Consider the following 13,566-nt stretch of genomic DNA (forward strand, 5'->3'; position numbering starts at 1 on the left):
GAATTTGGGAAAGAAATTTTATGTTATTGATTTAGATAAAGCACATAATAAAATAAATTGAGCAATTATGGAAAACGTTGCACAAACATGGAAGTTGGTTACAGAATATGATAAGGGAGATATATGATGTAAATACAGCATGAAAGAGAAAATGGAATACTTGGCACTTAATCATTAAGCAGGGAGGAAGCTGAGGATGTATCACCCCTCTATGATTACTTCCTGATTATGTTACAGATTTATACTATCTGAAGAGAAACCCAAATCATACAAATCTATAACATCTCAATCTTTTGGCTAAGATCTAGTGCAGATATTAGGAATATTTTGATTGGAGGTATCAATGTGTATATTTTTATATGCAGAGGAACTCATTTTATTGATTGAGAAGCCAACTATCTTATACCAAATGTTAAATATAATTTATTATATAAAAAGGTAGGTAAATTAATATATAGATTATAATCAATTTAACTTTGTTGGACAGAGAAGATAGAGAACACAATTGCAAATTGTACATAAATTATGAAACCATATCATATAGATGAATTTGTCTGGCATAGTGGAATGTGTATTAAAAATGAAAAAATGGAGAAATGTTAAAACAAGCAAATACTCTTCGAAGGTTAGAAGATTTGCAAAATAACACTATGTTGAGAGAAATGGAAATGGCTATACAGAAATGTGCTTCTGTCCGTTTCTTTTACCTGGAAGTGAGAACTAGATATGCCAGGAGAAATATAAAAGTAAACTGGATTTAGAATAGTATTTAGATGTTAAAATTAAAATAGGGTAAAAATGAATAGGTGCTGAATGAATGTGGGTTGAAATCAGATTTGAATGAATAATATGGAAGTTAATTGAGATAGTTTGGTGACAGAAAAAATAAAATTGTAAAAATATATAAAAGAAGGCTGAGTAGAAGAAGAAAAAGAGAGAGAAAACAAAGATTGAGAAAATTGGAATTGTGTGGAATTCATGAGATATTCCAAAACATAATTTAAAGAACAAAAGGCAATGTATGAAGTGATAAATTGTCCTAATGAAGGATTGATAAATATGAAGATGTATAGTGTTGGTCTACACTACGTTTAACTTTCATTTTCTGGTTTAATCTCAGGCTTTTAATTTATTTTGCTTAAAAGTCCTTACCCTGAAAGGCATGATATATTTGGATACTCTGTATCCATTGTATGATGTACAAAGTCAAAGCATTGTAAACCAAGCAGAACAGTATTCTTTAAAAGTGTTTAGTTAAAAACAAGAATATGAAGAATTAATAGATGCCGAATGAATGTGAATACAAAGAGTGAATGACCAAGGAGAAAGACTTTTATATAGTTTAGTCATGGAGAATGAGAAACAAATCACAAAATGAAAATATGTAGGAAGAATGGAGAAGGGAAGACTGAAAACTGTGATTGGATAGAGTTGGAAAGATCCTCAAAAGAAAGAAATGAGAAGTTTAAAGAACAAAAAGGTAACATAGAATCCGTGAATAATATACTTAATGGAAGCAAGGATTGGAAAAGGAAATTTACATAAATATAATTTACACAAACACAAATCACTAGATTCTCTGCACAGGAGTGACATATTGAATTGCATTTGTACAAACGAGGTTTTTGTACATTTATTTTATTCCCGTTTATTCCTTTTATTTATCTCCTCACCATTTTATACCTTTCTAGTCCAACTTTGCTTAACCTGAAAGTGAATAGCAATGAAGGGTAATAGCTACGTTCAAATGACCAGGCAGTTTTAATTACTGACTAGAAGGAGGCCACGTAGCCTAAAGTTTAATGAACTGGTTCCTCATCTCCCATGATAAGGATCTAGGAGAGAAAGAGGAGAAAAAGAGTGGAATCCTCACGTTTCACAAATACAAGTATATGACAGGAGAAAGGGCTTTTATTTATGCTTAGGGGCTTCCCAAGAGAACGACCCGTTCACAGAGAACTGAAGGGCAAGTGGCAGGCATGCTTATCTATATACATTCCGCCAAGCCGCGTTTCTTTAACCTACACGGAGCCGGATTTTTTGTAGGAAGTCGCGAGCAGCGAGAAAGCAGTTCGGTTCATGGTACTACAAGGAAATGCACATCAATCCAGGCGCAACGAAGTCCCACGTCCTCCTGCGTAATAAAAACCTCTTCTTCGCTCAGCTGAGTTTCCTTTTCCTTTGGGAGCGTCAGACATTGCTTCTGACAGGAAAGCGACAATTCCGTGTTGGGCAACACGGATTGTTGGGTAAAAGCCCTTCCCAACCCCGCCTTGAGCCCGTATCTTGAGTGAGCTCTCGGCCATACTATTATACGGAACAGCTAGCATTAATGATTTATACGTTGGCTGACACAGAAGCGCACAGCGCCGTCGTCCCCTTTTACATTTGTGTGTATACGTGAGAGACTGTTTCGCTGACCAAATCTTTTGGCCGCTATGTCTAGGTTGAGGTGTTAAGGCAAGTGGGTAAAGGAGAGGAGGAGGCCCCTCTTCACACAAATAGCTTCTGATGCGCATTTCGGCCACGGTCGGTTCCAGGATACACCACCTCTCCCCCCCACCCCCACCTCTGGGTTATAATAGGACTGGCCTAAAGCACAACCTCGCGGCACATTTCGGCCGACTGAAAAACAGTAAGGAGAGGGGAGGGGGAAAGTTCTCCTGCCCCTTTAAGAAATTTAGGCGAGAGAGTTTGCGGAAGGGATCACTTAAGGCTCGCAAGCCGACTGGGCGAGCCAGTCTCGTGACCGGAGCTGGCCCCGCCTCGGGATCTCCCCCCTCCTAACCCTCCGCGTTCCATTGTGTGTGCGAGCTGCGTGCGTCTCCGCCTCTCCTTTTTTGGACACGCCCTTTTTTCTCTTGGCTCATTTCCGGCGCGGCCGCTCGCTTCCCTCTGAGGAATCGGGAGAGTGAAGAAACAACAGCCGCCATTTTGTTGGTGTGTGAGCGATTGAGGGGAGGGAGCGAACGAAAAGCACCGAGCTAGGCGGGTACAGCCCTGGAGGTGGAAAGCAGCGGCAGAGACCTTCGGCAACTCAGGGCCCCCGGCCGGCCAGACCCGAGACAACCTGAAACCTCCGTGATATACCCACTGTACTAGCCTCTTAGCCAGTAGGGGAGTACGTACTCCCGGTTTCGGCTAGAAACTCGGGACCCCGGGTGGACTCCACCCCAGTTCCTCCTGGCAATTGAGCACGTTCGCGGGTCTAGGAGACCGCTTCGCCTCGATTTGGAGAGCTGCTTCTTCTTCTCTGAACATCTCCTTTCCTGCGGGTCTATATGGCGGAGAGGAGACGGGGCCGCTGCTGAAGCGCCTGAGGCACGGCGTCTCCAGTGCCGAGGAGAGCCTTATCCTTTCCATAGATCGAGCGCTCGTAACCATCCGTATCCTCCGGGGAGGGGGGAGAGGCTGAGAGAAGGGGGGAGGGGCCGCTCCTGCCGCTTCCTCCTCCTCCTCCTCCTCTCCTTGCTTTGGGATCGATTCCGTCGTCTCACCAGAAAGGGGTACCCTGCCGGAGAGAGAGAAAGAAAGGAAAGAAAAGGAGGGGTGGCAGGCGCGCGTCCTGGAGCCCACCCTCTCCAGCTCCCATCCCAGGATCTCTGCTGCCTCCATCGGGACAACAAATCTCTCTCCTCCGCCTCCTTGTTCCTGCACAACAAGATGTGAAGCGGAGACTCCTGGGACTTAGCTTCATCCTCCTCCTCCTCCTCCTCACGGCTCCCTTTTCTGCAGCCATTAGTGATTAGCAGGGACGGCGCAGGGGGAGTTGGGGGGACCCTCGGTACGTTCCGTCTGCGATCCCCTTCCCCAGCCCCTTGTTCACCCGCGTAGGCATTTTCCTCCGTTGCAGGCTGGTTTTGGAAGGAGTAGGAAAGAACTGCGAGCAAAGAAAAACGATTCTTTCTCTCTTCGCCTCTCCTCCTTCGCCCGCCTCCTTGTGGCGATGAGGAGGAGGAGGACGACGCCGAGGAGGAAGAGGTTGATGGCGGCGAAGAGGCAGCAGCAGGAGGAAAAGACGACGACCCCCCGGAGGATGAAGATGGTGGTATTGGCGGCGGCGGCGAGGAAGCACCAACTGTTCTACGGCCGGATTTAATTCGATTTGTAAATTTACCGAGCCCCTTTAATTGATTTTAGGAAGGGTTTGATCTGTTCTTTTCATCCTTGTTTTTCCCTGTGGCCCGGAGAAAAGACTGCTTCCACACCCTGTTTCCCATCTCTGTTCCCCCTTACTCACTGATATCCAACAGAAATCGATCTCGAGGAGCGGAAAAAGAGGAACTTTGTCTATTTCTTCAGTCCATTTCCATACTGCTCTTCGGTTGATTTTGGATCACAGAAAACGGCTGAGGGCATTGGGGATCCCCATCTTCAATTTGGGCTCTGTTTGTCTAAAAAGAATTAAAAATGGCCGAGAATGTGGTGGAGTCGGGCCCGCCTTCAGCCAAGAGGCCTAAACTCTCTTCACCGGCGCTCTCTGTCTCTGCAAGCGATGGCACAGGTCAGTCTTGGGCATAGATCCTTTCATTTTACCTTATCACAAATGGAGTCTCTTTTTGGGCAGTCTTTTTGCCAGTCTGATATATTTCTTCCCTCTGCCTATCTACTTGTTTTTAGCCTATATTTTGCAATATTACTTTGGATATTTAATTGACATTAAGCTTTATTTCTTTTGAAGAGGCTATAAATAAGTTGATGCTTACCTCTGAGTGCTTGCAGCGTTTGAAATCTTACAAAAACTGATCTTTATTGCATAGTTATTATCTGTGTGTTGATATAGGGTCTTTTCTTCAAATCTTAAACTCATTTAATCTGAAGAGTCCTTATTTTTCATCTTACCAGTGTTCTGATGGCTAAGTTTTAATTTCCTTTATTTTCCTCAATTATTTAGTACTAATATTGTTTCATAAAGAGGTGATTACAGTTGCTGATAGAATTCATTTTGATGCTTTTGTTAGCTTCATTAGATCAATACTGAATATAGACTTGGTCATCTGCTTTTGTTGAGAGACTAAAATGTCTGAATTTCCCCTGAAGTCATGCCTTATTTGTTAAATATGAGTACAGTAACACTTGTTTACATATTTACTTATTTATTTATTGAACAAATCAACGAGATAGAAATACTACAACTCTTTTGAAATTAGGGATGCATGTTACAGGTGTTCATTTGGTAGCAACTGTTTTTTATAGGTTCTCTTGGAAGTTCAGGCAACTATACCCCTGTAAAGAATAAATTGGCTGCAAAAGAAAAATGTGTTTCCTGAGATTTCTGACTAGTATAAGATTAGTCCGTGCAATAGTTATTTTAATTCATTTTATCAGAAGAAATTAACTGGAATCCTTCAGCCAAAAATGTAGACATTCTGAATATTAATGGTAGTCACACTTGTTCATTGAATTTGTTTTGTACTGCATATATAAATGCAAGGGAAAATGGCTGATTGTATTTGATAGATAGGCTGTATGTGTGTGTTTGTCTGAATAAGTGATTGGTTGGATACATTAGGTAATTTGGAATGCTTCTTGTGTTTAGTATTTACTTCCGAACAATGTTTCTATTTGAATCTGCAGTCTATCTTGGTATCTCGTGCAACTTTAAAGATTTGTAGGTTATTTGCTACCAAGAGCATTAGTTTCGCTATTTGCAGGCCTAATATAATGCTTACCTGAAAATCAACAAGTTCCATTTTGCTAATAGGAAAGCAAGATTGGAATCTGCCTTCAGAATTCTTTGAGGTATATAAAACAAATGCTATAAGATAATGCATACTTTTTCAGATTTATGTTATAGAATAATCCTTAACATTGTACCCCTTTCCTATATAGACAACTGAAAATAGGCATCCTGATTTAAAGTTGCAAGTCTGTGCAGTTTTCTGAGACTATAGTCCATTGAATGAATTCATAGTCATATAAGTATATTGTTAATGAATGCAGCCAAATGTATTTATACTCAGATATAAATCTTACTGGATTCAATGAACTTTTTCAATGAATGCTTCTTTTGCCAATGAAAATGGTACAATTTTATTCTCCTCAAAAAGCCATAGTTTTGCCTTTATAAACCATTACATCTTTCCAAATTGTTTTAGAGATATAAATCAAATTAAATGTGTCCCATTGACAGTTTTAATTTGTTACCATCATTTCTAAATAGTTGCTAAATATTTCTAGCTTTTCATTAATCAGGAATACAAATTTTATTTTTGTTGGTTGAATCCTCTTTGAAATAATAGTTGGAGATTTTCAAATATAGTAAGCTTATAAATATTAAGTTCTTTAAATATATTGCAACTAGTGAATTGCTAATTTGACTTTGTTTTAATATTCAATTTTCTAAAGATGTGAAGATATCTGTGATTTAGGGTGTTCTGAAAAAAAGCTATACAGAAAAATGTTACATATGTAAGAATAGTAAACCTCATAGTTGCAACAAATTACTAACATATTTCCCATAATGCTGCGTCACAGTGCTGCATCTTTTTTCTAGCTATTACATGCTCTAGATTCATTTTTCTGTTCTTTTTTTTTTTTTTGCTTACTCTAGTTTTCTACAACATGCACAGGTGTAAATGCTAAATTTATTTGGGAGCTATGGGAAAAGAACCAGGAAGCCATATCTGTTGGCAAATTGCAAATGCATCTACATTATGTAATTCCAATAAAAAATATTGTTCAGTCACTAAGTCATGCCTGACTCTTCAGGACCCCATGGACCACATCATGCCAAGCCCTCTGTCCTTCACTCCTCCACTGTCTCCTGGAGTTTCCCCAAATTTATGTTCATTGTGTTGATGACACTATCTAACCATCTCATCCTCTGCCCTACCATTTTTTTTTTGCCTTCAATATGAGAAAAATAAGAAAGATTAATAGATATAATTCCGTCTTTATCCCCCAAAGTAGCTTTATTCCTAAGAATCTCTACACATGATTATCTATTAATACAGTTCTCCCTGAAACATTTTGCCATAGGATCAAGAATACCTTGTATACTGAGCATTTTTCATGTAAGATTTTAATGTTTTATTGTTTGAAGATAACCAAGCCCACTCCAAATGAACTAAAGGAGAGGCAAAAAGAATTATCTGTTTAACAACATAAGCATGAAGTGAATCAAAGGACACAGCTATAGTTATTTACTGGGGTAGTGTTTTTTTCTTATAATCCTGCTCACAATATTTTGAATTTTTTTTTCCACATAGATTTTTGACTGAAGTCATCTTAGAATGCATTTCATTTTAGTTGTATTTCTGCAGTTTATGCAAGTCCTAGTATGCCTGCTAGTAAACTGTAAATGTTCTTCAATTTAATGATACTACATGTACAAGTTCTTTTTTTTCCTTTCCAGAAATGAGTTGTTTCTGTCATCTTGCCTATTGCACTACCTGTAAATACGTGTAGTGTATGCTAAACAGCTTGGCAGGTACCAAATTATTTGGACTCAATAAGTTAGGTCTAGGAATTCTGAAAGGAGTATTTGACTGTTTCCTTCGTCCTTCAAGCATATGTTTTAAAGTCATCACAGGTTTGAATGGTTTTGTGTTTGTTTCAGAATTTTGAGATTCCTCTATTTTTGACAAAATTTATACCAAATGTCTGAACAATTATAACATTTGACATATATAAAGTTTAACTGAAATAGACTTTCTGTAAAAATGAGAATATTACATTAATAGTTTAGCATTTGTATAAGCATTTATAAAAAATAATGATGTGAGTGGAATTTACCATCTTTTGGTATATGTAAGGAAAAAGGTAGTTGAAGTGAGAAACTCTTATAATGTTCCTCGTTTCTGGTTTGTGATTTCATGGCAGAAGTGATTATCACTTTCCTAGGATTCAGGAACACTAAGGAAGTGGTAGCAGGTGTTTTTGCTTTGATGTACTATAGGATCCTGTGGATCTCAGATCCCAGAGGGAGTTCTGGCAAAGAAGCATGCCATTTCAGTTTCCATCTGTGTTATATGTGGTTGCCTTTGGCTCTTTAAGGAGCCATAAGATAAACTTCTGAGAGTGTGTAGAATATATAGTCTCTTATTTTTTCCTTCCTTCATGCAGAATCTCTGGAATCAGATATTAAGATTAGAGAAGAGGTTTGTTCAAATTCTTGCTTAAAGCAGTTATTACTTATAGCAGTTATGTCATCTGCTGTAATTGTATTTTAGGCAAGTTTCAATAAATGCTACTAAACTATACAATATATTGGTAGGTGCTTGCTTTTCTGCAATCTATCATAAAATGCTTTTACCATCAACCAATGCCAATAGCTTCTGATTTTTAAAATAGAAATTCCTTACTTACTGAAAAATGTATTTCTTAAAAGATCATTAAATGAAGTTTGTTTTGTATGTCAGAATTTAATTTCCAATGAACATGCAAACTAAATTTCAAAAGTTATTTTTGAAGTGGAAATATACTTACTGCTTTAATAGTTGTAGATAAATTAAATGGCCTTAAAATTGAAAAAGTGAAAGTTCGGAAAAGTATTCAGTTACATAGGTATACATGATATCTCTGAATACCAGCCAATGTGATATAGTTGTTAAACAATATGCAATAATATTAGTGTTAGTTCCTAAGGTATGCTCTGTATAACTCTGAATTGAATAATCCCATGAATGGAGAAGGGGATGATTATGTTGATTCACCTTTCTGTAATATGGCTGGTTATATTCCCCCAAAAGTGCTCTGTTAATGAGCTGTGTGAGGAGGTAGCAATAAATTGATTCCCTGCTTCTTTCTTTAAGGCAGGGATCTCCAAACTTGGCGACGTTAATAGTTGTGGACTTCAACTCCCAGAATTCCCCAACCAGCACAGCTGGCTGAGGAATCCTGGGAGTTGAAGTCCACAATTCTTAATGTCGCCAAGTTTGGAGATCCCTGCTCTGAGAGGAAGACACATCAAATTTTTGTAGCCTTCAACAATACATAGTACACATTGGTATACCTCTGGAACCATTATAAAGATTTTACTTGCAAGTAAATATTATGATTATACTACCAAGTGATAAGAACTGAATTTAAGAACTTAACTCTCACATTTAGCTCCTGTTTAAGGGGTAAATCATAAAATTAGACTGAAAACCACATTAATAACCTGTTAATATTTATGCTTATCATTAATACTTGCACCATCAGAATATTTTCTTCAAATAAGTTGGAAATTGTTCATTTATATTACTTCACTGTGGCATCATGCACTTTTCCCCCACATATAAATAGCGGCAAAGAATATCCCTTTTTTGTAGGTATAGTTCTTGATTGCCAGGTTGTTTTATCAGCCATCCTAGAAATATTTTAGTTTTGAAAAATGGCACATATCTGATTTAAAAATAGCAACAAACATTGAATGTATTGAATATTTTGCTAAAACCCAGGGTTTTGGTCTGATCTGTCTTGTCACTTACAAGAAGCTGCTACATTTGTTTGCAAATGTTACATTTTTCAGAACTATTGCTGAGGTATATTAACACACTTTAAAGCTGTTTGAAATAGTATGGTAAGCTATTAAACTTTTTGAGTAGGAGAATTTGTGTCTCTTGGAGCAATATTTTATTAATTATTTAAAAAATAAAGTCACCTAGAATTTGCCATGCTTCCGAAACTAATTTTAAGAGCAACTGCTTGTAGGCATTGATAGTCTTCCTTTAGGTTTTCCTTCAGCAGATCTTAAAGCTGTCTTTGGGGAGGGGGGGGGGGTCTGGAATTTTAGAAAGCTGTTAAAACAGTTCAAGATTTTATTGCAGAAAGCTTCTGAAAGGCAAATAGTATAAAAAGCCAAAGAACTTGGCTCTTATAAAGTTTTGTATTTCTTTTAAGATTTTTATCTTTGAATATCTTGAAATAAAGACTGTAGAATTAGAACTGTTCATCCTTTAGCATATTGTGTCTGGGCAATATTATATTCACACATTGAATAAATTTAGCAATAGAACTGAAATGAGATTGCAATTGATTTTTTTTATCATTCAGAAACATGGAATAAGTTGATCTCATGTTTCTATATCTTCTAATTACATAATTTTTAAACTTGTAAATTTTGTAGGTCAGTTTCAGCAAAATAGAACAATTTTGTCTTCAGTTTTTACCTGGTAAACTTTCCTACTAGATGTGCTGGATCATGTTAGTGACAGGTTAGAGAACTAAAAATTAGGCAAGTAAATAATGGAATTGCTGAATTGTGTTTAATGCTATCTATTTCCCAGCAAAATCTTGCTGAAACAATGGTGTATAGGCATGTGCATTGATTTGCTGTGCTTAGTTTTTAAGCACTGGGGCTAGTAGCGTCTGTAAGATGTCACATTTTACATTTGAGGGATATCTAAAAGCTTATAACCCTGGAACCAATGTGAGTTAATTGATAGTATTGCATAGCTGAACTGTATATTAAAAAATATTATTTAACGAAATTTGAGAGGGCTGTTGAAGTGACATTTTATTTAAAAATAATAATCTAAAGCTAATTAGATAGCCATTCTATCCATACTGAATGAAAACTATTCAGCTGAAATGTTTGCTAAAGTGCTCTAAATCATTTTTTTTATTACTTTTCTCTCTAGATTTTGGATCTCTCTTTGATTTGGAACATGACTTACCAGATGAACTTATCAGCTCTACGGACCTGGGACTTAGTAATGGCGGTGACATTAATCAACTGCATACTAGCCTTAGTATGGCACAAGATGCTGCTTCTAAACACAAACAGTTGTCAGAACTGCTACGAGCTGGCAGCTCGCCAAACCTTAATATGGGAGTTGCTGGGCCAGCACAGAATATGGCCAGTCAGCCACAACAGAACAATCCTGGAATGGGAATCTTAAACAGTATGGTCAAAAGTCCCATGGCACAGGCTGCACTGACATCTCCAAATTTGGGGATGGGTACAGGTGGACCAAATCAAGGTCCATCAACTCAGTCCACTGCAGGAATGATGCCAACAGTAAATAGTCCAGTAAATCAGCCTGGAATGGGAATGAACGCAGGAATAAATGCTGGCATGAATCCTGGTATGTTATCTGCAGGAAATGGGCAAGGAATGATGCAAGGACAAGTTATGAACGGTTCAATTGGAGCTGGAAGAGGACGTTCCAATATGTCATATCCAAACCCAGGAATGGGAAATGCTGGTACTCTAATAGCAGAGACATTACAGCAAGGTTCTCCTCAAATGGGAGGGCAGGCAAGCCTGAGAGGTCCGCAGCCTGGAGCAATGAACAAGGTATGTCAAAGATTTTATTTTGAATATTGACAATGAAAAATACAGTTTCAAAGTGCCATCCTTTAGGGGTGCTTTTGGGTGTCTTGCCAAATGCCTCCAGCATGTTTGCAGATGAAACATATAATACATATAACACAAACATACATAATCTTATTAATGTATATTAAGGATAAATATTACATGGATGTGAACTGTATAATAACCCATCTGTTGGAGTCTAGGTATAGTACATTATTCAAAACAGTTTCTTGAAGGTTCTCCATATGTAGAATGATTGTGCATCAGGTAATAAATTAATAATAATTTGCTTAATTGCAAGTGTTAAAAACTACTCCATAGGCTAATAATTACTGTTCTTAAGAATAGCATTAATAATAGAATATGTGAGAGAAGATTATATTGGCTTTGTGTCCTGAAATTTGGGTTTTGCAAAACATTGTAGATGCAAAATAACATGAATTTGAAATGCTACTTTTCAAGACCCAAATGATTGCACTGAATGCAAAATATTTATTTTGCAGATTAAAATGAAGTTTTCAATCATTTTGAAAGTGTTTTGAATCAAAACAGCAATTTTGAACTTGAAATGGCATTTTGAATTCAAATTACCATATTTTTCGGGGTATAAGACGTACCTTTTCCACCCAAAAAAAGAGGGTGAAAATCTGGGTGCATCTTATACACTGAATGCAGCATTTTTGGCCTACGGAAACTCACTCCCTTTGTAAAAATTGATGTGCAGAGGGTTTGGGAGGCTTGCAAAGTGCTCCTGGGGGCTGGGTAGGAGAAAATCGAGCAAAAACCAGGTTGTTTTTGCTGCCCCCCCCCAGGCCCCAGGAGCATTCTATAAGCCTCCCAAACCTCTGCATGCCCCCCCCCCTTTTTTTTTTTTTTGCAAAAAATGAGGTGTGCAGAGGGTTTGGGAGGCCTGCAGAGTGCAAAAACTTTTTTTTAATTTACCTCTTCAAAATCATGGTATCTTATACTGCGGTGCATCTTATAGTCGAAAAAATACGGTAGTTCAAAAGCAAAACATTTTGCATGCCGCTACTTTAAGGGGTGTGTTATTGTATGTTCCTTTGTTGAAAAGTGGTCAGAAAAATTTTTCAATTGTTTTTCTGACCACTTTTCATGTGTATGATGACTTCCATACACTGCTTATAAATTACAATTGTTGTAGTTGGTTTAGTAAGTAATGTTTAAAAGCTATGTTATAACACTTACAAAGCCTATAGGTGGCTTGATTTCCATTAATTCTTAGATAATATTAAATTATCTCAGTAAAATATAAGATATGAAATTATGTATTAGGATATTTTATTCTATATGATCATGGTGTCTGTCTAGCCAATGGACAGGATTACAGTAGATAGGGTTTAACTTGGGTATGGATGAACATTAATTTTATTTTTTTCTCTATTCAAAGATAGCACTAATCTTACCTGATTTATTAAGTACCATGGGATCATTTTTATTTTGAGTTGGTGTTTAATTGTAACATTTCTGATTTTAGTTAGCTTAAATTTGGGTATGTGTGTAATGTACTTTTTGTTATATTGCTTTAATTACTATGACCATAGGTGTCTTCCCAAATCCTAATCCTTTCACGAAAAATAAGGAGAATTTTTAAACGAGAGTGCAATATTATTGTATAAAATTTGTTGGTTCTACCTCTACTATCAGAGCATTTAAAGAACATGGCTCTCATATGGAAACATACTCCTGAATTCAACCATTATATTGCGAGGTTGTGTTACTAATTATACAGTTTACTGGTTTAGAGAAATGTTATTTGCCTTATGATTCCAGTTTTTTTGAAACAAGAAAAGTCATTTTGTAATGAAGATTTGTTTTAATTTTTTCGGATGTTGCTTTTATATTTTTAAGTATCACGATTGCAGATACAGTATGTTAGTTATCTTTATGGCAAAGCAGAATGCTACAAAATTGAATAATTCAAACCTGCAATTTCAGAAACATTACCTAAATTACCAGAATTGTTAGGCATAACATGGATTCCATATTCTAATAAAATTAATTTGCTTTTGTAAATCTAGAAGATTGCAGGGGGAAAAGAACCTTGATTATCACTGCTTTCAAATAAATTATGATATGAGTGTAATTTGTCACAGTTATTTTGGAAGGTTTATTTAATAAAGTTATTTCTCCAATATATCAGCAAAAATTGTATTTACTCAGTTTTGTCCGTTTCTGAATTGTCTTATTATTAGTTTAAGATGAGGATTTTCGCTAAAATTGGTGGCAGTGTCTTAAACTGTATTATCAAAGGTACTTTTGAAAAAATAATCAGTGTTCTATCAGTTATATAAATCTCATTG

The 13,566-nt window shown here is 36.9% G+C and overlaps 1 protein-coding gene across 1 annotated transcript in view; it reads left to right on the forward strand.

Annotated features, from left to right (window-relative positions):
• Positions 1-2,818: 2,818 nt before the first annotated feature.
• The window catches only part of EP300 (EP300 lysine acetyltransferase), a 93,238-nt gene continuing 82,490 nt past the window's right edge, over positions 2,819-13,566 (forward strand). The window contains exons 1-2 of the mRNA XM_081957174.1: positions 2,819-4,504; positions 10,569-11,227. Coding sequence (XP_081813300.1) covers positions 4,411-4,504; positions 10,569-11,227 — 753 coding nt within the window. The 5' untranslated portion in view covers positions 2,819-4,410. The remainder of the gene's footprint in view (positions 4,505-10,568; positions 11,228-13,566) is intronic.

Source organism: Natrix helvetica (assembly GCF_964273705.1).
Source record: "Natrix helvetica genome assembly, chromosome: 6".
NCBI lineage: Eukaryota > Metazoa > Chordata > Lepidosauria > Squamata > Natricidae > Natrix > Natrix helvetica.